Here is a 26,535-nt window from a genome sequence, read left to right as displayed (position 1 = left end):
ACGCGACCGTCAGTCCGAATGGATCATATGCTGTCACTGCTGGGCGACGAAACCCCGGATTTTCTATTCCGAGCGCTATTTCGACGCCAGCTGCCGGCACGAGTACGCCTCGCGTTGGCCGGTTCCATGATAACGGAACCCCGAGCTCTCGCTGCCGAGGCCGACAAGTTCTTCGCGGCTTTAGACACGCGGGTGAGTTTCGGTGCGGCCGTCGCGGCTCCCGGGGCTGCGGCGGCTGCGGCGGCTGCGGCTGCGCGCCCCTACTCCGAGCCCAGAACTGCTGCGGGTGACCACCCCTACTACGCGATGCACCGCGTGGCCGCTGAACCTCCTGCGGGTGACCACCCCTACTACGCGACGCACCGCGTGGCTGCTGAACCTCCTGCGGGTGACCACCACTACTCCGAGGGGTGCCTCGTGGCGGCCGCCACGCCACGCCCACCTCCGCCGCCGTGGAAGAAACTGCAAGCCTGGTGCCGGTTTCACACCAAGTTCGGCCACGAGGCTCGGCAGTGTCACCCGCCGTGCTCATTCGGCAGGTCGGGAAACGCCCGGGCCGGCCCTCGGTAGTGGCACTGAGCGCCGGCCATTCAAACAGCCTACTGTTCGTAACGGACACCTTGTCAGGGCGCCGTTACCTGTGCAACACGGGAGCGCAGGTGAGTGTCGTTCCCGCCGGTACGTCCGACAAGCAAACCGCGGGCCGGGGCCCCGCGCTGCTTGCTGCCAACGGTACGTCCATTCGCACATACGGAAAATGCTGCCTCTCTCTGCGGTTCGGAGGGCAGGTTTTCCGGTGGTCGTTCGTCACTGCCGACATGCCCATGGCATTGCTTGGCGCGGACTTCCTGTGTGCAAATGGACTGTTGGTGGATGTAAAGCACAGAAGGCTCGTCCAGGCCGAGACGTTCAGCTCGCTCGCTTGCGCGCTGCCCGGCTCGTTGAGCAGCTCCCGGAGCAGCTCATCGAGCGGCTCGCTGAGAGGCTTGCTGAGCGGTTTGGTTCCGGCCAGGTTGACCTGTACGCTTCCGGCAGCAGACGAATTCACCCGGCTCCTCGCCGGCTTCCCGGCCCTCATGCGGCCCACCTTCTCGGCGGGGGCCGTCAAGCACGGGGTGGAACACCACATCCCCACCGCCGGGCCACCGGTCTACGCCCGGGCACGCCGCCTCGAGCCGACGAAGCTCGCGGTAGCTAAAGCGGAGTTCGCTACGCTGGAGCGGCTCGTCATCGTGCGGCGCTCTGAGAGTGCTTGAGCGTCGCCGCTCCACATCGTGCCAAAGCCCGGTGGGGGATGGCGACCATGCGGGGACTACCGGCGCCTCAACGACGCCACCACCCCCGACCGCTACCCCGTCCCCCACATTCAGGACTTCTCCACCCGGTTGGCGGGCATGTCCTTCTTTTCAAAGGTGGACCTCATACGCGGCTACCATCAGGTCCCCGTCAGGCCGGAGGACATCCCGAAGACGGCCGTCATCACGCCATTCGGACTTTTCGAATTTCTTCGGATGCCCTTCGGGTTGAAAAATGCGGCTCAGGCGTTCCAGCGACTAATGGACAGCGTCTTGCGTGACTTGGATTTCGTGTACGTCTACCTGGACGACATCGTCACCAGCGCGTCCCGCGAAGAGCACCTCCACCATCTCCGCACGCTCTTCGAACGCCTGGGCCAGCATGGCCTCATCGTGAACCCCGCCAAGTGCCGGTTCAGCGTCGCCGACATCGACTTTTTGGGGCACCGCGTCACCAGGCACGGGGCCGTCCCCCTACCGGACAAGGTGGAGGCGGTGAAGGGGTTTCCGAGCCCCCGCACGATCAAGGGGCTCCAGGAGTTCCTGGGCATGGTAAACTTTTACCATCGGTTCCTGCCCCGCATCGCCCAGCTCCTGCGCCCCCTGCACGAGGCCCTCCGAGGGAAGCCGGGCAAAGGTGATGTTACCTGGACCGAGCAGATGGACGCGGCGTTCGTGTGTGCGAAGCTCGCCTTGGCTAACGCCACCATGCTTGCGCACCCGGCGCCCGATGCACCGATCGCCCTCACCACCGATGCCTCAGACTACGCGGTGGGCGCGGTGCACGAGCAATGGGTGCGTGGTGCCTGGCAACCGCTGGCGTTCTTCAGCCGGCAGCTTCGCCTACCCGAACGCCGTTATAGTACCTTCGACCGTGAGTTGCTCGGGCTTCACCTGGCGGTCAGGCACTTCCGCCATCTGCTCGAGGGCCGTGCGTTCACCGCCTTTGTCGACCACAAGCCACTGGTCTTCGCGATGGGCAAGGTCACCGAGCCGTGGTCGGCCCAGCAGCAGCGTCACCTCTCGGCCGTGTCCGAATATACGACGGACATCTGGCACGTCGCGGGGAAGGACAACCCGGTGGCGGATTGCCTTTCCCGGTCCGTCGCCCACGCAGTCCACCTCGGCATCAACTATGCCCGGATGGTGGCGGACCAGGCCGCCGACCCCGGCGTCCAGGCCTTGCGGACCGCCGTCATGGGCCTCCGCGTCACCGAGGTGCTGTTCGATGGCGCGGGCACGGCCCTCTTGTGCGACGTCTCCCTCGGGCGGCCTCGCCCCATCATGCCCACGGGCTGGCAGCGCCAGGTTTTTGACGCCATCCACGGCCTGTCCCACCCGGGCACGAAGGCCTCCCAGAGGTTGGTCGCTGACAAGTTTGTCTGGCATGGCCTCCGGAAGGCCGTCCGCGGCTGGACCAGGACATGCCTCGCGTGCCAGCACGCAAAGGTGCACCAACACACCCAGGCCCCATTGGCCCCGTTTACGGTGCCGGAACGTAGGTTCGACCACGTTCACGTGGACCTGGTGGGACCTTTGCCCCCCTCGCGGGGTTTCACCCATGTCCTCACAATGGTGGACCACACCACCCGGTGGCCGGAGGCTGTGACTTTGGCGGCGACGACGGCGGCGGACGTCGCGCAGGGGTTCATCGCCACCTGGGTCGCCCGGTTCGGCGCCCCCTCGGACATCTCGTCCGACCGCGGCCCCCAGTTCACCTCGGAGCTCTGGGGGGCGGTCGCGCGGGGGCTCGGGGTCCAGCTGCACCGAACCACGGCCTACCACCCCCAGGCCAACGGCCTGTGTGAGCGGTTCCACCGCTCATTGAAGGCCGCGCTCCGGGCCACCCTCCATGACGGCGGCTGGGTCGACAGGCTCCCCTGGGTCCTGCTGGGCCTCCGGACGGCGCCCAAGGACGACCTGCGCGCATCCGCAGCGGAGTTGGTCTTCGGACAACCGCTGCGGGTGCCGGGCGAGTTCCTCCCCGACCCCACGGCACCATGGTCCGCGGCGCAGGAGCGCTCCGCGCTGCAGGAGACCGCCCGGAGGTTCGCCCCGGTGCCGACGGCGCACCACGGGCACCCATCTACGCACGTCGCCCCGGAGCTTCGCACCACGGAGTACGTCTTCGTCCGGCACGACGCCCACCGGACACCACTGCGGCCCCCGTACGACGGGCCTTTCCACGTCCTGGAGACCGGGGTGAAACATTTCACCTTGGACATCGGCGGTACTCCCGACCGCGTCTCCGTGGACCGCCTCAAGCCGGCCCACCTCGACGTGGACCACCCACCGCCGGTGGCTCGGCCCCCGCGTCGGTGCCGGCCCCCTGCGGGCGGACCCCCGGCACCGCCCAGCCCCGCCGGCACGCCGCCCCCCGGGTCCTGCACCCATCCCGGGTGCAGCCGGAGGCATTCCAGCGGGCATCCCTGCACCTCGGACGCCGCCAGTCGCCAGAGGGCGCTTTGGCCGGGTCATCCGTTTGCCCCGCAAACTGACCCTCCAGGTGCGCGGGAATTCTGGGGGGGCGCGTGTGGCGGACACGAAAGCTCACTGGCGTGATGGCATCATTCCGCGCACCAAGTGGGCCTCGGCCACGCCTGAAGGGTAGGCGTGGCCTCGGGATATATACTGGGTGCGCAGCCCCGAGCACTCCAGTGCTACAGTAGGGCTCTTTCAATAAAGACTCTTTTAATTTACCGCGTTGTCCGCTTCCTCCTTGGTAAGCAAGTAGCGCGCGTAGCACCGCGCTTCACTATATTGTTTTTCCAAGTTTTCCAATTTTCCAATTTTCCAGTTTTTCCAAACACGATGGAATAATATTTACCAATATGAACAGTGATGTGGCTTTTATTGAAATTCTACAAATACTGTTTAGATTTTGATGAGAATTACAAACCTGCAGCGAATCCGGAAGTGGACAGATTACACAATGCGTGGGATTGATAATATCCCAATACAACCGTCATTCAATCGTAATGTTTAATCGTTAAACGTTAATCATGTTCATCGTTTGGTTAAAGTATCAATTGATGATTGGAATTGAGTGAATACAATTACGATTTTGAATTCGTAATTGTGTTCACCCAACCGTACGGAACTTCACATCAGGATTTAAATATTTGTTTATGTCACGAATGTTGTTGTGGAATGTGGAATTTCTTGGTTTCATGCTTTAGCATTCGTCGTTTCTGCATTGTCCGTTTGCTTCTGGCCTCCCACCCGTGCATAGCACGGGTACCTCACTAGTTACATTAATGTCATGTAAGACATCAGGGTTATCAATATCACCACTTGTGTCCTCCTGAGAGGCGTGAGGATGCTCGATGTCTATATCACACTCGGAACCCTCAAACAGTTCGGCAAGTGGTGCAAACGAATTGCTTAGATTTAAACCCGGTTCCGGTTCAGTTTGCAATCCCAAACAGGGATTCTCTACACAAGCTCCATCTTGCAAGCTCGACGACACATTTGACACAACCAGTACCTTACTTTGTACTGTGCTTGCATCCTTCACGACGGGACATCAACGTTTATGTCCTTTTTTACGAGACACAGTTACGAACCCTTCCATATTGTCATCCATGCAGTCCTGTACAGTAGGAGAGGGATCAACCACTTTTGTCACACCAGCAGGTAGAGAGGAGTGGTCTACTGTTTCCCGCTCACCCATAGGTCGTAGGGAGGGGTCTACCATTCCACGGATCCCAATCGGTGACGGGGAGGGGTCAACTGTTTCCCGATCACCATTAGGTCGTGGGGAGGAGTCTACGATATCATCCGCCCCATTAGGTGGGGAGGGAGGAGAATCTGCAATCACCTGGTCTCGATTTTCTAATGGTCTCACCAAACCGGGTCAGGAACTCTTTACGTGTCCATAAGCTCCACACCCATAGCATGCCATGACGTCAGTGGAGAGATACATTCTATAAGTATGGCCATTAATCTTTGCATGCAAAACTACATTTAGCTTTTGCACATTTTCTAGCAATATCATGTAAACGACCCTTTTAAAAGTCATCACTCGTCTAAATTCACCCCTTGCCGAGTGTTTCGGCACCATTGCCACTTTTGATACGATCGTACCGAACTTGCTCAATGAGCACACAAGTCCTCACCTTTAACAAAGGGAGGGACATTAGACACATTAACCTTCACCACAGGTGTATCTAATGGGGAAACCACGAGAAACAGGTCGGTTTCTATGAGAAGGCCTTGCTCCACAACGGAGTTCACTATGTGCACCTCTGACACGAACACAACCACCTTCTTGTACATTCGAGAGGCTGCAAGGATGTTATGTTAAAGATCCCACGGTGTCCTTTACGAAGAGTAGCGAGCTATCGCCGACACCATATCCAAGCTCCAAATTCCTGCACACTCAGTTGACTATCTTCCATCGGAGTGGACACCTGTTTAGGATTGTAACCCTAGCCAAGAAACTGCTTCGGCATAACCGACACTCTGTACAGAGCATTGTGCATTATCATGATGATGATTGTCTATAGCCGTGAATATGGACATATCGCCATGTTTGGCAAATAAGGGAGGTCGCGTTAATTTGGTGAAAGAGAAAATTGAGATGAGGAGGAAATTGGGGAAGTTGATCACAAGGAAGGGAAGAAGGAAATTCAGTAGAAAAGTAAGAAAAGAGAGGGGTCAAAGCAGAGGAGTGGTGTGGAGCGAGATCGCAAAGATTGCGCCATTTTGCATTCAACATGCAACTTCAGCGATTGAAGGAATTTTTCATTAATTTTGAAATTCTTTCTTTTCCATATTCAGGTACCTGTGTTTTCCAATGCAAGTCCAGAGCGGGGCTTTGAGTCTGGAGAGACACGTCTTACCTTGTATGGAGAAAAGCTTGACTTGGGACACGAGGGTCAGCTTGAAGTGTTTGTTGGACCTGTCACCTGTCGGTAGGTGGATCTTATCACGTTCAGCAATTCGTTTAATTAAGGATAAGAGCCATCTATAAAATAGTATCGAAAGTGTGTTGACTCAGTCAGGAATGAATATGGATGTTTTCTGGATTATGATAGAGTGTCGTGGGCCTTCTCCTTACAGAATGGAGACGGTGCTTCCTTCCAAGGTAGAATGTATCACCGGGCCATATTCACCTGGTGAGCAGTGCATTGTTCTGCAATTTCGCAAGAAGGTGCAATACTGCAACCTGACGTTTACCTACATCAAAAACCCGGTCATCTCAAAAATTTCACCTCAGGACACATACTACGGGTTAGTACGTATGTTAAGTACATGACATTGAACTACTCGGTGTGGAACCACAATGGAGACTGTGATGAGTGCTATCTATGCTGGATGCAGAGGAGGCCGAGTGGTCACGGTAACGGGAGAAAGGATAGACGCGGCACAGCAGGTTCAACTCTTCATTGAGACGACAACACAGTACCGTCGAAGGAGACATTTTACGGCATTTCACTCAAACATAAAGGATGAGGTGAATAAGGTGAGATTGGGATCACATTTTATTCTCTTTCATGCCCTCAAAGATTTGCACAAAGTTGTAAGTGCTCGTAGAATACTCAACTTGCCAAAATGTGACTTTCATCCACCGTGAAAACATTTGTTTTTGATCTACGTTATATTTATATAGTGACGTTATAGTGACGTAATGGTTGGATTACCTGCTTTGAGTCTGGGAGGGTCGGCGATTCAAACTCGACCCCGGCTCAGTCATACCAAGGACTTAAAAAATGGTCCTTCTTGAAAATTGGATTGAAAATGGGGCAAACGTCAATAGGTGGGGCAACCATTGCGCAGACTTGATGGGCCGAATGGCCTTCTCCTTTGTTGAAGTTCCCTGAAAGGGAACTCTTATTCATTATTAATTAAATTAATTAATTATGGTTGAGCATAATAATCTCATTCACAAGTTGCTGCAGGCTTTTCCTACCCAAGGCCTCAATATGGTCCATTTGCATTTTCCTATCAAGTCATATTGGAGGATACCTTCCAAACATGATTCAGTTTCCCATTGTGGGAAACTACTTTTAAAACACCAAGATGGGGAAATTTGTACCAGGAACCATTTTTTGTACAAGGAACCACGTTGAGCATTTTCCTTTCCTCCAGCGCCTCATGCTCATGGAGGAGCTGTCACGCAGAAAAAAACATGCATGTTACTTGGGGGAAGTGATTTGACTCCCCAGATTTTTTCAGAGAACCGCCCTACCACTCCTGCCCCCTTCCCCCTCCATGAGATGGGATGCCAAGTCATGTGGTTTACCTGTGCTCTATCCTCCAAATACTGAATGTCAAATGAGGATGGAGCACCTTTTAGACGTTTCTGGCATGACTAGGCCAGGGTTACAATTATTTGGCAGAATTTCCAGTCTTGGAGTAGAATGTTCTAACCATATGCCACTGAATCTGGTCTTATATAAAACCTCTACAAGTGCAAGATAATTGTTCATTTACACAAAGCTGACAATGTCACATGCCCTTCATTATTCTTCCCCTTACCTATCTGGCCTTTTCATCCCCGCCAGAGTTCTACGAAGTGTACTGTTGTGAACAAGTCCCAGGCTTTGTGCCACACTCCTCACGTGCCTGCTAATCACAAGTTCAGCCGTGCTTGGCTGGAATTTGATGGGCACACCGTAGCACTGAATGGCACCGATACTAAGCTCAACTACTACTCAGACCCCCAGCTATGCCTTGCCGGCAGTCAGGAGGAACCGTACCAGGTCATGGGAAAAATCGTGCATGTGCAGGTAAGGCTGTGTGTGATCAGACCAAGGAGCGATGGTTAGGATGGGGAGGATTTTGTTTACCTGTTCCAGTGATAAGATAGACCGTGTACAGGTTGATGACATTACCAGAGTGCATGGTCAATTTTCATGACCTCAAGCTTTACCTTGAGACCACGCTCACCGGATGGTTTCCCTCCTGTGCTATAGGAGCAGGAATCAGCACAACCAAGTTTTAACAAAACTATTTGATGCCTTTGTCTCCTCTCAAACGTTTTATATCCACCAAATTCGGTAGCTCTTTCTTGGCCTCAGGGACATACGTATCTGAGTTCAGAAAACCCACATCAACTTGTTGAAATATTGTGACAGTTTTGTTTTTATTAATATGAACAATGTGAAAACGTGTCACGTCTGAAGCTCCCGCTAACACAGAAACCTCACTGCCAAGACCTTAGTCTCGGGAAATGGACCGAACGATCTTTTATTGCACTGCATTCAATTAGAACGAACCAAGTGAGTCAAATTGACTCAAGGAGGGAAATGGGAATATTCAAACTTATGTACAATGGTTGGAAATAAAACAATTCCTAACCCACTGGGTGCCACAGATCACACTCATGCAAAAAAACAATTGTTGGCAAGACTTTCCTTTCTCTAGTGTGTAAGATGGACGCCAGACTCAAAAGAGACCGCTTCGGTATCCAGGTGCGAGATGAATAGCTCCTAAGAACCAAAATGAACACAATGAAGATGGTGTTTGGTGTGGAATGCCAGCGATGATTTGCCTCCTCAACCAGGCCTTACTTGCCCCAACCAGGCCCCTTTGTCCTTTTTGCGATCGCCTCCTGGTCTGCTCTTCGTCCTCTTTCTCCATGCTCCACAACCACAGGGTGATCCCAGCTTGGGTCAATCTCAAGAGACTAAAGCGCAATTAGACCTCTCCAAAACTCCGTGATCAGTTTTGCTTGTCCTTCCGCACGAGGCTTTTGTCATCTCTGGCCTGAACACCCAGGCCTCTCTTCTTCGTCTCCGTCTCTCCTGTTACCTCCTTTAGACCACAATTAGCGTGGTCTCTCCTGGTATCCTCCTCCTGGGCGGAGCTCTCTGCTCTCGTCGTCTCGTCCACAAGGGCAGCGCCTAGAAAAAATACTTGCAGGATGGCACTTCCACCTCCACAGCACATTACGCCACTATGGCTGACGCACAATGGCCAGACAGATGTGTCTCTCTCATGAGAAGTTCTCACCTACTAGCCCAGCCTACCACATGAGGCGTTCACACCCACAATTTAAGGTCCAACCTGTCTATAAATTACATACGCTGCCTCCTCAGCATCATGTACAACAAACGACTTAACCTGGCAGGTCCCTATTACATGGCAAGCTCAAAACACACGGACCATACTACACTTACCACAGTCTGGCTATGACCTCCCCCTCACCTTTCCACATAAACGCATTGATTTCTCTTCCTATCTGTGCTGTGCATGTGGTACGCTTATAAGTGATTGTAACGTCTTGACACAACATAAGAATATTGGTTCACGAGTTATCAAACAGAGTGACCACTATATTCGTCATGGGTGTGTGTCTGTCTGTCCACAGCATAACTACCCGATGAAATCATCTCATCTTGATGAAACTTGGGTGGGAGGTTGATATCATGATCTAGTTGTGTCCTGCCTAGAGTGGGCGTATTGCGCCCATTGTGGGCGGAGCGACGCCCAAAAAAGATGGCTTTTTAGGGGGTAATTGAGTTCAAGCTACATCTTCTCCGAGGGAGTTGGTGGAATCTGACAGGGGTTTCGATATTTGGTTAGGCCAATGTCATATGTCTAGCCCCATGGAGCTCGATTTTTCATTTTCGCCCCAAGGTCAAGGTCACAAGATCACGAAATTTAGAAAAGTCGATTTTTGATGGTTTTATTATATTGTTCACTTCCTGATAGGGTGAAATGTCGTACATAATCTTATATTATCACATACATCATGAAATACAAGTTTTCCAACAAATTTCAGAATCTTCGACCTTTGACCTTTGAAGGTCACAAAGGTCAAAGTTTCAAAGTTGTCGGAATCGAACCAAATTTTCAGTATTGTTTAGCTAACTAACCTCATAACTGATTATACATTATTTTCGATCTCATTTTAAGGTCAGTAACCTTCGTTTTTACATTTTCGGGCCTGGCCTGTCTGGGCCTGTTTCAGTTATAGTCTGTCCTTTATCATTGAATACCGCTCGCTCGTGAACCAGCGTCGTCTCCTGACTTGTTAATTTTAAAATCTTAAATTTTTCAACAAGATAACGAACAACTGAGCTCCACAAAGCAACAGCACTGTCCACGAAGTACCATATGATGAGCTTTTAACCTTGCATGTATTTGAAGGTGTGTAACGACGTGTTTGCACCGACCTATTCTGCAGACATTAAGAATGGCAATGCAAATGCAAAAAGAGCCCCATAAAGCATGCTGATGGACAGGCTTGATTATTTGACAGGGACGTAACATGAAGAAGGCGATCACGTTGGGCGAGGTTAAAGTGAGTATAGGTGATGAAGAGTGCTCCGTGAGTACGCTCGATGACAACGCACTCTACTGCAAACCTCCTCCATCCGAGCCACAGCCAGCAAACTATGATTTCTCCATCCCATCGGCAGATGAGGTGAGCTTCTCTTCCTAAGGAGGGCTTAGCTTTGTACATTTTAAATAAACGAGTAGCAACAAGTGTCTTGCTTCAAATTGAAAGTTCCCAGAACACAGTTTGTGTAAACATTGCAAACTCGATCGTTGAAATCTGAATCGTAATGGAACTTTGGGCTCCACAAATTTTGTCACTTGCAGTTAGTGGAGAACGGAGCCCAGTTCACACAGTTCTGATGTTGAGAGTGGAGATGTGGAGCCTAGTTCATGCAATTCTGAAGTTATTGGGAGAGACACTGTGCCTGGGTCATGCAGTTGTGAACTTGCCAGTTGAGACGAGGAATAATTAAGAATGGTTTCTTGCTTACCTGTAAAAACATGGACCACATAACCAAATGTGCTAATGTAACACACCCCATTGCGAATGACACACCATGTGGCGTTCCAGGATCACAAGCTGAACTGCACGCTCGTTCAACCGCTGTCGCCTCATCCAGAAATAGGAAAGGAGGTGGTGAAGCGACCGGAGCTCATGGTAAAACGATCTTTAACCACACTGTATTTTTCATCATTTATTTAATAATTACAGTTTTTCGATATATATTCAAAATTCGATTCGTATATTAACAATTCCCACACTGGGAAAGACTCACTTAAGTAATGTGGTGTTGTATTTGTGGCTTCGCATATGTTATGACTTGCATGACATTCAGCCGTTCCTGCCACCCACCACAACAAACATTTTCACCAACTTATGCAACGCCAAGGGGCAGAACGTAAACTCAAACAAACTTTTAGTAAACACCAAAAAAGCAGATGCTGTAATTATGTTCTTCCTGCTGACAGGCCTCTAGTAGCTTGTATTTGTTGCTGTGTTTGAGCCTTTGTAGTAAATGCTATAATCTTTGTTGTAAATGTATCTTTGTAGTAAATTTACCTTTGTAGTAAATTTCCCATTTCCTTGTCAAAGTGGACATCTCTCTGGCCATTCTCAGAAAGCCTCCTCAGCGTCGACGAGTCTGACATTTCACTCAGGCCGAATGGCACGGTCTTCAAGCAACCATCAATCATCTGGACTGGTCTCCCATCTTTCCTGCCTCTGACATCAATTCTTCCTGGGAATTCTTCCAAAGTAAATTGCTTTCTCTCATGCACAGATATATCCCATCTCGTCTTCAGCTGTCATACCCTTCCTCCCGCCTATGGTACATGGAATTTTGTGGTGAGGCAGTTGCCCTGAAACAACTTGCCTTCGCCTCCTGGAAGGCAAATCCAACTGAAGGAAATCTCAGTTCATTTCACAAAGCTCGGAACAAGTGTGTGTCTACCCTCAGGAGAGCCAGGAAGCACTATCTCTCCACACTCAAGACTGAACTCTCAAAGCTGTCTCCTTCTTCCAAATCCTGTTGGAATCTGGTCAAATCTGTTTCTGGTGTTTGTTCCCCTTCCATCCCCTCCCTTACCTCAAACAGCTACACAGCTGACAGCTGACACTGCACGTGAAAAAGCTGAATGCTTCAACTCTGTGTTTGCCTCAAAATCTTGCGTCCCAAACCCGTCGCTCTCTGTACCCACCATACCCAGTCGATTCCAGGTGCTCCTGGAATCTGTGTTCTTCTCTCCTGACAAGGAGGAAAAGTTTCTGTCAAACCTCAACTCTGATTCTGCAACTGGACCAGACAGCATCAGCCCACAGGTCCTAAAATCCTGCTCTGCCACTCTATCTCACCCTCTGTCTGTCCTCTTCACCATCTCTTTTGCTCAAGGTCATCTGCCATCATCTTGGAAATCAGCGAACATTACCGCTTTACACAAAAAAGATGCAAAAACAGATCCTTGCATCCACAGACCAATCGGCCTGCTCCCAATAATCAGCAAAGTCATGGAATCCATCATTGCTTCGGATATCAAATCCTTCCTCTTCTCCAATGGATTGGTGTACATTTGAGGGAACATGATGCATAGTTGTGGCCAAAAATAATGGCACCTTTGCACTTTTTTCAAATAACTCACAATTTCACTAAAAACAAGTTGAAATTGACAAAAGTATTTGGTCTCTACAATTCTTTATTTCACTGTTAATATTACAGAAACTTTGTTTTTGATTCAGAACTTAATATATCCTTTCAAATCAGAAAATAAAAAGAAATGGCATTGACAAAATTATTGACACCCCGAGACTTAATATTTGGTAGCACAGACTTTGGACAAAATAACTGCAGTCAAGCACTTCCTATAGCCATGAATGAGCTTCCTCCACCTCTCTACTGGCAGTTTGGCCCACTCTTCTTGTGCAAACTGCTCTAATTCTCCCAGATTTGAAGGTGCTTTCTCCCAACTGCTGTTTCCAGATCTCCCCACAGGTGTTCAATGGGATTTAGATCTAGACACATTGCTGGCCACTTCAGAACTGTCTAGGATTTTGTCTTGAACCATTCCTGGGTGCTTTCTGAATTGTGTTTGGGGTCATTGTCCTGCTGCAAGACCCATGACCTTCGACAGAGACCCAGCTTTCTGACACTGGGTTTAACATTGCGCTCCAAAATGCCTTGGTAATCTCCCGATTTCATGCCATGCACACATTCAAGGCACCCAGTGCCAGAGGCAGCACAGCAACCCCAAAACATCACTGAACCTCCTCCATGTTTGACTGTAGGGAAGGTGTTCTTTTGTTTGAAAGTTTCATTTTGTTTTCTGTAAACATAGAGATGATCTACTTTACCAAAAAGCTCTAATGTTGTTTCATCTGTCCAAAGGACATTCTCCCAGAAGGATTTTGGCTTGTTCAGGTGTGTTTTGCAAACTCCAGTCGGGCTTTCTTATGTCTCTCTCTCAGCAGCGGGGTCCTCCTGGGTCTCCTACCATAGAACCCCCTTTCATGCGACGGATGATGCTATTTGAAACTGTCGTACCTTGTGTCTGAAGGTCAGCTTGAATCTGTTAGGCATTTGATCGAGGTGCTTTCTCCACCATTCAAACAATCCTTCGCTGCAATCTTCCATCAAGTTTTCTCTTGTGGCCACATCCAGGGAGGTTGGCTACAGTACCATGGGCCTTAAACTTCCTGATAACATTGTGTACGTTGGACACAGGAACATCAAGGTCTCTGGAGATGGACTTGTAGCCTTGAGATTGTCCATGCCTGGGTACAATCTTGTGTCTGACCTCCTCAGACAATTCTCTGGTTTTCTTTCTTTTCTCCATGCTCATTGCAGTACTCACAGTGACACAAAACAGCAGAATGACTCCTTTTCTCTATTCAAACTGGTTGAATGAGTGATTTGTTTTATTGCAGGCACCTGCAACTCACCACAGGTGAGTTCAATTCCAAAGTAATGGAGAATCACCTGCTTGAAATCATATTATTTCTATCAACTTCTAAAAGGTGACAATAATATTGTCCGGGCCATTTTAGGATTTCTGTGTGGAATAAGCTCAGATCCAGTAGTTTTTTCAGCTTGTTTTGTTTTGTTCCACTGCAAACCAAAGAAATACAAATGTGGATACCAAAATATTTTAAAATTTCAACTATTTTCTGGAAGAAATGGTGCATTATTTGAAAAAAGTGCAAGGGTGCCAATATTTTTGGTCACAACTGTACATACATACACACGGACAGACAAACACTGTTCCAGGTGGCTTTGCCCTTTGGGCTATGCCTTTAAAAAATCTGTGAGGCTCACTTGACTGTGCTGAGATGCGTTTGAGGGTAGTGGTTCATTGGGGCTGAAACCTGAATCATACTCTTTACCTACTCTGGTTCCTCCTGATGACTCAATCTTTACTCTTTACTTACTCTGGTTCCTCCTGATGACTCAATCTTTACTCTTTACTTATCCAGGTTCCTCCTGATGACTCAATCTTTCCTCTTTACTTACTCTGGTTCCTCCTGATGACTCAATCTTTCCTCTTTACTTACTCTGGTTCCTCCTGATGACTCAATCTTTCCTCTTTACTTACTCTGGTTCCTCCTGATGACTCAATATTTCCTCTTTACTTATCCAGGTTCCTCCTGATGACTCAATCTTTACTCTTTACTTATCCAGGTTCCTCCTGATGACTCAATCTTTACTCTTTACTTATCCAGGTTCCTCCTGATGACTCAATCTTTACTCTTTACTTATCCAGGTTCCTCCTGATGACTCAATCTTTACTCTTTACTTATCCAGGTTCCTCCTGATGACTCAATCTTTACTCTTTACTTATCCAGGTTCCTCCTGATGACTCCAATGCAGTATTTGGTCTTTCATTTGCTTGTTCTTTCCATCATAATATCTGTTCCTTGTGGCAGGCACTGTTTTAAATAAGGTGCCATGCATTTATTATGTATGCAAATAGCAAATACTGTATAGTGAATTTTTCGCCACTCCTCACCCTCTCTCCCCTCCGTAACCATCCCATCCCATGCTCCATGCATCCACATACGATCTTTGCCTTCCTCCCTTTCCCCCTCTACCCACCTTTCTGAGACACACCTTTGGCTCTCATCCTCCATCTCCTTTTTTCAATTTTAATTTTCTCACTTTTGCCCTTATAAACCACTCCACCCAACCCCTTCCGTGTGTACACAATATATGGCTCCTTACCACATATTATGATCAACCAGCATGTTTGGAGTGATGTTTGTATGTTATTTTATTATCGGTTTAATGAAATTGATATAACATTACAGTGGGTTAAGGTTTATACAACAGACATATGTTTTCACCCTAAATTGTACTACTTTAGAGACTGCACCAATTAAGGTTTGTCATGCATTATGTGTGGTCACACACAACTATTATCCCTTACAGGTGCAGATGGGAGGCCTATGGTATTACCTTGGGCCTGTTCAATACACGGAGCCTCCCACGAAGCTCCCACCTGGTGCCCTCGCTGGAGTCATCACAGCAATCGTTCTTTCTTTGCTTTTAATCTTAGCCGTCATGCTCCTCTTACGGTAAGACCAATTAATTATATCACCTTTTAAAAACATGAAAATGAAGATTGTTTTTAGATTGAAAAAACAAAACAAGCCATATCCAATGGAGTAACTTTTTCACTTGCTTGCTGCAACTTTGGCTTCAAATTAAACTGAACGGGATATGAAACATTTAAAAAAAATTAAATTTGTCCCCTCGATTATTGAACAATCTCAGTCATTCTTCAATCAAACATAAGGTAAATAGATGCGGCAAATGGGGTAAATAAATTTGATAAATGACAATTGGATGGCATTAAAATTAAAATTTGGGCGGCAGTGCCACAACACACTACATATAGTGTCTTAGCGTACACACATATATTACATGTGAGACGACCGCACTCTGCCACCACTCACTCTTTGCATCGCCATGGAGATCAGTGCCTATCTTGCCGACTTCATGGCTGAAAATATTCAAATTGCTTTACGGACCGTCTACCGAGTACACGACATGTGATAGACAAAATACATTGTACAGTGCTTCTTACTATAATTCACCAAATGTCTGTCTGTCTGTCTGTCTGTCCGTCCGATTGAAGGTACCGCAAAAACGGCTGAACCGATCGCAACGATATTTTGGGTGGGTAATTCTGGGATCCCCTGGAGTAAAATAGGCTATATTGTTTTTCCAATTTCAGCTTTGGCCTCCAGCATTTTCAGGTTTGGAGTCCTGCATGACGTTATTTTCCCGGGTGCCGCACAAACGGCTGCACCGAACGCTGCACAGCTGTGCTGCATGGCTGCACCGATCAGACTCGGTGACCTCAGACAAAGACCTTTTATAATAGTAAGGGCATTTTATGAGATATTTCACAAATCTGTTAACTAAATTGTTACCAAAAAATTTCTTCACCAATATGTTTGTAAAGGTGTGTAATAACATGTGTTAAAATGTTGAAGTTCAACTCCCGTGGGAAACCCAGAAAAAAAGCTGTTGAATTCGGGTACGGAAAAATTATTTTCGAGAATTTTTTTTATTTAAAATCGGCCCTTAAGTAACTTATGAGGGGTCAAATAAGGGTTTTTCATGATTCTGAGTTGATTGTTAACATTTATATTTTCACTTTTACATTTACACACAAAGTAGCTTTTATTTCACATACATATATAATACTGGTTGGCTGTCGTACTTCCAGGATAGATCAACTGGATCACATCTAGTAGTCCAGAATCTTCCATGATGTTACCCATTGATCCAAGATAAGACTTCAGCAGGTGAAAACCACCCAACCTTGGAATGACGGGTAGATTTGCCTGCTTTATTATATTCACAGCCTTCAGCCAAATCGGAAGATCAAAGGTCACTATAGCGACCCCAGCGCGCCGTATGCACTCTTTCAGAGTGGTGAAGATGGTGTTGAGGTCATTAGGGTCTCCTTCAATAACTGGGAGGAACTCGATCTGTGTGCTCTGCTTTGCATCATTAGCATGGATTCTCTTCATCCAGCCATTCCAGTTGGAGTGTGGGAACTCAGGATCGTTGGCTTTGATCACCCACCCCGCTGCCCAGAGTGTGTCACCTGGAGTGAGGAGTGGCTGATCATGAGCCAGGGAGGAGGAAAGCTCAGCGAGGGGGAGAAACATGATCGCGTTCGTTCCTATCTGTTTCCTGTTCGTAAATGGAATAATCTTTACTTCAGTTCCTCTCAGGATCTTAGTTTGTCGAGTGCCTTCAACTTCACCCGGGGGAAAGCTGCTGTTGTCTGTGGATCTGGCAAAGGTGGTGCCGGAGAGGTGACTTCGATCCAACCCATTGAGTGAAAGGGAGTGTTTCCGTGAATAGAGACAATGTTTAAATCTATATTGTCTCCAACAAACTGAATGACTGCATTGTTTGTTTCCCCAACCTCCATAAAGACCACCTGATCATTACTTGACAATTCACTTTCACTGGCTGGCACTTTGGCTGTCATCACTGATTGATCCTCAAGCGCAGCATCAACCGCAACCTCATCATTGATCTGTTCATCGGTTTCCTCCACAATGGTGTCAAGAGTGCCAGAAGTATCTGGAACATCATCTCCACTCCTACTATTAAGGAAGCAGTATTTGTAGTTTTGTGTCTCCGTGTAAGACTCAGTGTATCCCAGCCGGTGGAACTTGTTGAGCATCCATTTTGACCCAAATCTATGATCAAGTTGTATGGCAAGCCCCATTTGGTGTGGCAATACTCCAGACCGAGGTCGACAGGCCTTAATAAAATTCTGCCCCCAAACGGCAACTCTTTCGTCTGTCTTGACAATCGGTCTCAAGAACATCTGAAGGCTTGCAGGAACAAGTGTCAGCTGACTATCGATGTCAGTCATACTGTGTGTGGTGGGGTATGACTTTGGACCTAAATCAATCAAGGCAATATCATTGGATATGAACTTGAGTGCCGTCTTTATGATCTGAGTCTTCTCATCTCCATGGTCAAGATTAGCATGATGCACTCGCAGAATATTGTCGGTGCCATCTTTGAGACAGAGTACATCTGCCCTTCTTTCCTGTGTTGTGAAATACAAGGTGTCTTCGTATTTCTCTAGAAGTTTTATCTTTAGCCAATGCTTTGAATAAGAAAGGCTCTTCTCTGGTGACTGATCAAACTCCTGCAGCTTTTCATGGACTTGGTCCATGTTCATTACCCCATGCTCTAATTCTGAGTCTAACCATTCGCAGAATTCAATAAAAACTGCCTCTCGCTCCTCATCAATACTCCTCTGTCCTCTCTTCCTTTATCCTTCCTCATCAGTCTTGGACAAACTGTCACCTCTCGCAAACATAAGTTTGCATCGCAAATGGTACAGTGTTTCTTCTGCTACCAAGTCGTTGATCCCTTCCAGGCGTCCAGTGACTTCAGTGCCCCAGTCATCCCCGCGACTCCGTGCTGTCTTCAGCAAGCTTGCCTTCAGTGTATCTGCAGTCAAATTATCTGGCACTCTGTATTTCTTTCTAGCTTGTGCTGGATTATTTTTGTAGAGCTGGGCTGGTTGGTTGCAAAGAATGCATACATCCTTATACAGGAGGTCAACTGACTGTGATCTTCTAGAACTGCAGCCAGTTGATGAACTGAACTCACAAGTAGTGCGTCTTCTCTTCAACTTTGATGACTCTTTCTCTGCCTTTGATGCTTGAGCTGACTTCTTGGTGGTTGCAACAAAGTTGTTGTACAGATCATTTTTACACTTCTGGTGGTACCTCAGTTTTCCTTCCTTTTGAGCCTCCTTCATACGTTCCACAACAGTAACATTTTCGACAGTTTCTGCTTGTTTCAATAAAGTTGAGTATCCCTTTGGAGTTGCCTGTATGAGCCTTTCAGCTGGTGTATCCGAGCGTGCACAGATGAAGCAATTGAGCACAGGTGGAGTAACGTCTTCATCCATATTGCTAGACTCCATGTCCTGCAAAGTAGAAAATGAGATATATTTAGAAATTATTTTTCCACAAAGGAGTGTCTGTGGTGAAATATAAATGTTAACAATCAACTCAGAATCATGAAAAACCCTTATTTGACCCCTCATAAGTTACTTAAGGGCCGATTAAAAAAAATAAAAATTCTCGAAAATAATTTTTCAGTACCCGAATTCAACAGCTTTTTTTCTGGGTTTCCCACGGGAGTTGACCTTCAACATTTTAACACATGTTATTACACACCTTTACAAACATATTGGTGAAGAAATTTTTTGGTAACAATTTAGTTAACAGATTTTCACATGTTTCCCTTACTATAAGGACGTAGGTTGAATCCCTGCTTGAGAGAATGCCAGCCCCCTCCCCGCCATCACGGTCGTCTCTCCAACTCACAATCCCACGAGATATGTGGAAAGGACGACCCAAAACCAATTATCTTGTTTTTGATTCGTATATAAACATCATTCAAAATAAATAATGACCTCGGCCAAAGTTCAAACGACGTGAGTTTAATCTCTACATGAGAGAATTCCACATAGCTATTTGGGTGGTGTACACGCTAACAGATCGCTGTCTCCATCGATCTTGTCAAGACCGTAACACCTATCGGCTGAAAATCCTTTTAACTGTTGATTTGGTAGTTTTTAAAATGAAGGAAACATTAACATTGTTGTTAAAAGTTTATTTTGTGATTAATTTGTGATTGGAGTTATGTTGTTTGGAATGAAAAAAGAGATATCGAGTTCAAGTAAATGACGACATGCCGTGTAGGTTTCTACCTTCTAAACGTGAACTTCGCGGATCGCCATATGCAGATTCGCCGCGGTCCCACGATCGATGTTTCTATACGTGAACGTACCCATTTGTTTGCGAACGGGTACGTTTTTCATGAAAGTCCTTCACGAACTTGCTGTCCATGTCTGATGTGCGACTGAGGGTGCCACAGGAATGTGGAATTTATTGGTTTCATGCTTTAGCATTCGCCGTATCTGCATTTCCTGTTTGCTTCCGGTCTCTCACCCCCAGTGCGTAGCATGGGTATCTCACTAGTTTGATTTAATACCGTCATACCAACTCTTATTTTTCTGAACGATCCATCAAATCTCCATCATCCATCATCTCCCACCATCCATCATCATCCATCTCCCAATCATCATCATCTCCCCATCATCCATCATCGTTTCTTCAAAATATATGACCCTGACCTCGTTACTTCAAAATATATTTTAATGAAAGACATTATATTTACAACAATTAAAGATGAGGGACGTGTACATGTTATTCAAGACTTGGAAACCGCTCCGTTTGTTACCTGGCATAAAATGCACAAAAAGACAATTTGTTTGCGTTAAAAAAAATTAGATTAGAAAAAAATATTTAAAAATAAAATAAATAAGTCTAAGTTAACCGGACGTTCATAAGTACATTGCACATCTTGGTGGCAATTATATGGATTTATCAAATGTCTGCATTATCCAAAATTCAACTTCTGAACGATTCATATAGAAAATTAAGGTCTTTTTGAAGAATCCAGTGAGTTTCTCTAACCCACATTTCAACCTGGTTGTCCAATCGCTTAACTTTTGGACCCATATGATGACCATGGTGGACAGGCTAATCGTTCCTAGGTTAATAATTATTTGACCAAGTAAAAGTCTCAACACAAAGCTATGTGCCCCCTCTTCAGCTCTTCCAGGAAGTTTTGTTTTGTCAGTTTTACTCTGCACCCCCCCCCCCCTTCTCCAAATTTCATTTTTTTTCCTTCCTGAGATTTGCTCCTGTGTCCATGTTATCCACCCCTGTGTTCTCTCCTAGCCCTCATTCTTACCCACATCCCTTGTTGTCCTTCATTCCTGCTGTTCCTTTTGTTATGTTGTGTCCTGATCCATTCCATGTTCTAGCTCTTCCACAAGTCTTGACTTTGTATTGAAAAAAAAATAAAAAATTAATATATATATATTTAGTAGCCGGCGAAGCCAGTACTGTGAATGAACGCGTACGTATTATGTTGAAAAGCCAGATTTTGCTGTGTCCTTTGAGAATTTCGAAGCTTTGACGAACCAAATCGCTCCATGGAGGCCGCCATCTTGTGGATGCGGAAGTATGCATAAAAAAATTGCGAAAAAGTTCAATAGGAGTTTGTTTCACCCGTCTTTGTTTGATTCACATTCTTATGCACCTCTAATTTGTAATTAAAATACTTTAAGACCTGTCCATGTTATCTTCAACGATGATCTGGTTATCTGGTTATCTTCAACGAAAATCTTCACCAAACACCGGAACCAATGAGATTCGAGCATTTGAAAAAAATATTTCAAAAAAGCTTATTACGCGTTTCGGAGGCTGAAAACGGCGTCAAATATTCTAAAATTGGCGAAGAATTATTTTTTAGAAATCTCGCGGCCGTAGGGAATAGTTTTTCACGCCCGGAAATATCTGAAGTTGAGACGGAATTCACTGAATTAATCAAGGAGATTTTATAAATTTTAATCTCATCCAGAATGCAAAGGGTGTCATTTTGAACTAGGTACGGTACCTACTACACCTACCTACTACCAACTACCTAACCTACTGATGCCATAGTGATGGGTAAAATAGTGGCAAGAGGCTTTGGCTTCGCCGGCTCATTGCGGCTTTGCAGTCGGGTCATATTAGTATCTTACTATAATTCACCAAATTTCTGTCTGTCCGTCCGTCCGCAGGTACCGCAAAAACGGCTGAATCGATCGCAACGATATTTTGGGTGGGTAATCCTGGGACCCCCTGGAGTAAAATAGGCTATATTGTTTTTCCAATTTTTCCAATTTTCCAGTTTTTCCAAACACGATGGAATAATATTTCCCGATATGAACAGAGATGTAGCTTTTATTGAAATTCTACAAATACTGTTTAGATTTTGATGATTTGCGTGTGATATGATTTAATGGATGTTTATATAAATCGTTTAAAATAAAAAAAACCTTCAATTTCTGATATTTTGCCTTTTCATTTGGGCCTCCCAATTGAAGCCCTGCCCGTAGCATGGGTACCGTTGCTGGTATTTAAAATACAGCAAAAATGAAGTAATGAGACTTGAATATACCAACTTGTGCTTGGGAAAAATGACTTTGGCTTGACTTGAGACTTGAAAGTAATGATTTGGTTCCAACTCCGTGTAGTACTTTGTAGACAGATAACTTACTAATAACATTTATTAGTTAAAGAAGTGATCAAATTGCAAACTCGGCACATGTATGGGCCTCGCAGCTACAAGGGACGTCGAGCAAAGCGACGCTACGAACAGATACTTATGGTGATGGGGCAGTTGGAGGATGACGTCAGGGAGCAATGCAGGAGGGAGTTTGCTGGTAAGGTGTGTGTGTGTGTGTGTGTGTGTGTGTGTGTGTGTGTGTGTGTGTGTGTGTGTGTGTGTGTGTGTGTGTGTGTGTGTGTGTGTGTGTGTGTGTGTGTCCTGTATTACTCCAGCAAATTGATGGGTTTTCTTTATTATGACAAATAATAAAGACCATGTTTTTGCAAAGAAATGTTGTTTTTTACTTTAAAAAACATTCAATTATCTTCTCCATTTTCTTCCACCTACACTGGGCATGCACATCATGCATTGATGTATTCATAGGTTTTTGCAACCCTTTGTGAGGGTGCGCTTTTGATGTGCATAGATTTTATGCAGGTACCAGAGCTAAGTAACCAGCTGGACGTGACCGGCATGCCTTTGCTTCCATATGGACGATACTTGGAGCGAATGCTCTTCCCCTTGGCTCAGCGAAAGCTTCTGTTAAACTACCGGGCACCACCAACCAGTGCCAGCGACATGAAGTTCCAACGCCTTCTTGACAATGAGGCCTTCATGGTGAAGGTATTGTGATAGTTTAATTTTTTTTTGTTATGACATACATTTTCATACTCAAAGGTTGGAAAGAACGTTCTGAAATCAGAGAGAGCAGGAAGAATAAAAGGTTGTTTGGCTTCAGTTCCTACAGACGTTGGATAAGTCCCAGCTTCAGCAGTCCGATCGTGGTCACATCGCGTCCCTCACTACAGTGGCGTTGCTGGACCGCCCAGCCTTTCTGTGGCGTGTCCTGCTCTGTCTCATTACAGACTTCATCAGCAACAATGTCGAGCGGAAACCAAAGCTGCTGTTCCGCAGGTGCATGGGGATCGGGTAGAGAGCGTGCGTTGTACAAAACGGTATTAATGCGCAAGCGTGGGTGGTAACGGTGTCGTGTATGCTGTTTTGCAGGACTGAGACGGTGGTGGAGAAAATGCTGACGAACTGGATGTCTGTTTGTTTGTTCAACAGTCTCAGGGTATGGCCTTGTTCTTCTCCCATGTTAGCAATCCAATATGGTTCTGGCTGCCTTGTGGGACCACTTGGTAACCAAATACCTACCTCGGGTTCCACAGTGCGCTAACAAAAGGTTAACTCCCGAAATGTCAGCTTCTTGCCTCCCATGGAGGTTAGCATACCTCGATCAATGTCCTGTCGATTTGATCCATTGTTGTACTTGTCTACCGACGCAGACAGACACTGGCCCTCACCAGCAAGACTAGTTCTTCATTCCATATTAACATGTCATTGCATACCATGACATGCTGTGCTGTGCAGGACTCTGTGGGCAAGAACGTGTTCATGCTCTTCCTGGCACTTCGAACCCAGATTGGCCTTGGCCCAGTGGATTGTGTGCTGCAGCGTGCGCACTTCACACTGGCAGAGAGCTCCTTGTTGTGCACGCATGTGGACAACCGCCACTTGGTAAGAACTCAGGCCTGGGCGTGTGCCCTAGCCCCAAAAATATCATTGGGTGCAGCTGGACTGGGGTTTAAAATAATGCAAGCTTTCCAAAAATGAAACAAAAATTGGTGAAAATAAATATTTCACTACCTCAGCATTTGAATAGGTCAGAAATATGCACCCATGACATAAGCACCACCTACGTAGCAGCAGCACCAATGCCTCTAATCCCCTCCCCGGCTTCATCAATGCCATAGACCATAAAAGTCATCAAGCAAGAGGAGGGGGGACCTGGAGGCCCAGCAGGCCAGCAGCTGTTAGACATCATGGTACTAGATTGCGACAGCATCGGGCAGGTCAAGCACAAGATCCTCGACCAGCTCTACCCGGGCACTCCATTCTCCGAGCTGCCTGACCCTGAATCACTCACGCTTGGTACGGCTTACATGTCTGCGTGCACTCCATATACCGTACGGATAATACTGAAGTCTTACTTTTTATTAGGGTGTATTCTATACTTGATGTTCCCTGTATCTTTCAGAACTTCGCTCATTGGGTGGGGCCACGGGTCTTGCCCTCTCTGACATTGATCAGACGTCCGAGGTTAACCAATCATACATTCGTTGTAACACACTCAAACATTACAACGTGAGTGATTTACATGGTCACACAGCCATATCGCCAGATCACCTGTACCTGACACATGCATTAAGATATCAAAACTGAAAATCCGTCGTGACTTCATGGTTATTCTCAAATCCTCACCTACCCACCCTTCGTCTTCTTTACCCACCACCCCTATGATTCACGTCGGCCTTACCAACAGATCTGGGACAAGACAACAATGATGCTTGTCCCACAATCATCTCAGTTTACTCCAGGTGCTCCACCTTTGCCTGGCCCCAATCGAAGGTCCCTCCTTGGCGAAAGTGAGTTTGTTGATCATACAAAATTCATCCATTACAGGTTTGGGCTCAAAGGTAACGTGTGGCTATAAAAGACTGTCTACATGAGTATGACTGTTCAAGCTGACGCATGAGCCACATCTTGAGACGATTAGGCCTGTGTGGTAGAACAGAGTTATAAGTACAGCACACACCTGCCTGAGCTTGAGTGAGCAAAATATCATAAATTAGCACTTTCTTTTACCTTTTAAAACTCTCTCTCAATACAGAGGGGGAGGGAATCCTAAAAAATGAAGCAGTTCCATTTTCTGTCACATTCCTTGGTCTTTCTTTCTTACACTCCCTCAATCATTCCTTAATGTTCTCATTGATCGTACACAATCTAAGTCGAATGGGTGTGCCTGGGGACCAGGAATTCCACTGATGAGTCCAGACTCACTCCAGCCGTGGCATTTGATCAAGGAAGCAGAGGAGGAGGAGGAAAGGCGAAGGGTAGGTGGCTGTGAGAAACACCATGGCACCGCCATTCCGGAGATTTACCTCACCCGCTTACTTTCCTTCAAGGTATGAATGCACCAGGAATATCAAACAACACCTAGGATATTTCATGTTCTTGCATATTGCTCTTATTCAAACACTACTGGTCCAGTTTTTCAAACGCATCAATGTAAATGTTTTTGAAGGAGCGAGAACATGGACCAGATCAAGATGTAACAGAACGAAAAGAACAGTATAAAGAGAGGAGGGACACAACAACAGCAGGGTGGAGGGACAAAAATAGAGGGAGACTCGGGAAAAAATAAGGGATGTGGGGAAGAATAAGGGCTAGGGAACGGCACAGGGTGAACTAGATGGATATGGCCACAAGCTCTCAATCACAGAAGTGGAAGGAAAAATTGGAAACTCGGAAAGAGGTGGGCTTGGGGAGGATTAATGGGGGGTAGAAAAGATCGTTGTGGATGGGCGATGACCTGAAATGATGGTGATCAGCTGTGTTGAAGCATTGGAGGGAAGAATGAGATTGAAGAGAATGTGGAAGTTGGTTCCACAGGCGATGGGAATAAATAAATAAATGAATAAGAAAAAAAAAAAGGAACCAATGAGTGGAGGTGAGCAGTGAATCGGAATTTTGGGAGTTTCACCAAAGGCAGTTATTGGCAGACTGCATGCACCTTGCGGAACCTGGGGAAGGGGAGTGGGGAGGAGAGCAAGGAAAGGGCAGAGGGTGCAAGACCATAAAAGAGATGTCAGAGACCACAGATCTTGACTGTGATGTGAAAGTTATAGGCCCAGAGACTCAGGTTCAACGTGGGGGATTCCAATGATTTTGACATCGGCGGTTTTCACAGCATCAAGCTGAGCAAAGTGTGAGGCAGGTGTACCAACCCAAAGTGAGGAGCAGTACTCAATGAAGCTGCGGAAGAAGGCATTGTAGGTGGAGAAGAGTTCGGGTGTGCTGAGGAAAGACATTGTACGACGGAGGATGCCCAGTCGGCAGGCGGCTTTGGAGTTCAACTGAGAAATGTGGTTTGCCCAAGAAAGATGTCTCCATGCTACAGCAGAACTTCATCCCCGAGGCTCAATATCAACACCCATTTTGACATCTTCTTAAACCGTTCTGATCCCATGTCTGATATTGAGGGCCTCCAACCATTGTTTGGAGAGAGGAGCAGTATGTCCAAGGCAGAGTGACCTGGTCTGAATTTGAACCGATGTGAAAGAGGCCAATGGAGAAGGGGAAGGATTTTATGTCGACTGTGATGATGGATTCCATGATATTGCTGATGATTGGAAGCAAGATGATAGGTCTGTAGTTAAGGAGATCGTTTTTTTGCACCTATTTTTACCTCTGCCACCAAAGGAGGATGGAGGTTAGGCCTTCACCCCTATCTGTCT

At 46.9% G+C, this 26,535-nt stretch overlaps 1 protein-coding gene across 3 annotated transcripts in view; it reads left to right on the top strand.

Moving 5' to 3' along the window:
• Positions 1-26,535, top strand: part of LOC137437884 (plexin-B3) — a 143,974-nt gene that overhangs the window by 107,901 nt on the left and 9,538 nt on the right. For all 3 annotated transcript variants that reach the window (XR_013620986.1, XM_068132583.2, XM_078766310.1), the window contains exons 17-32: positions 6,078-6,211; positions 6,360-6,530; positions 6,621-6,762; positions 7,805-8,029; positions 10,507-10,671; positions 11,098-11,184; positions 15,443-15,588; positions 22,249-22,349; positions 22,662-22,858; positions 22,974-23,149; positions 23,243-23,309; positions 23,609-23,755; positions 23,992-24,169; positions 24,276-24,382; positions 24,561-24,663; positions 25,052-25,203. Coding sequence is in view for 2 of the 3 variants with exons in the window: in XM_068132583.2 (XP_067988684.2) it covers positions 6,078-6,211; positions 6,360-6,530; positions 6,621-6,762; positions 7,805-8,029; positions 10,507-10,671; positions 11,098-11,184; positions 15,443-15,588; positions 22,249-22,349; positions 22,662-22,858; positions 22,974-23,149; positions 23,243-23,309; positions 23,609-23,755; positions 23,992-24,169; positions 24,276-24,382; positions 24,561-24,663; positions 25,052-25,203 (2,298 nt within the window). In the remaining variant the exon portion in view is untranslated. The remainder of the gene's footprint in view (positions 1-6,077; positions 6,212-6,359; positions 6,531-6,620; positions 6,763-7,804; positions 8,030-10,506; positions 10,672-11,097; positions 11,185-15,442; positions 15,589-22,248; positions 22,350-22,661; positions 22,859-22,973; positions 23,150-23,242; positions 23,310-23,608; positions 23,756-23,991; positions 24,170-24,275; positions 24,383-24,560; positions 24,664-25,051; positions 25,204-26,535) is intronic.

Source organism: Myxine glutinosa, chromosome 12 (genome assembly GCF_964187855.1).
Source record: "Myxine glutinosa chromosome 12, kmMyxGlut1.1, whole genome shotgun sequence".
In the NCBI taxonomy this organism is placed as follows: Eukaryota; Metazoa; Chordata; class Myxini; order Myxiniformes; family Myxinidae; genus Myxine; species Myxine glutinosa.
The sequence above is the reverse complement of the archived record's forward strand: the minus strand, read 5'-3'. Positions and strand labels throughout refer to the sequence as shown.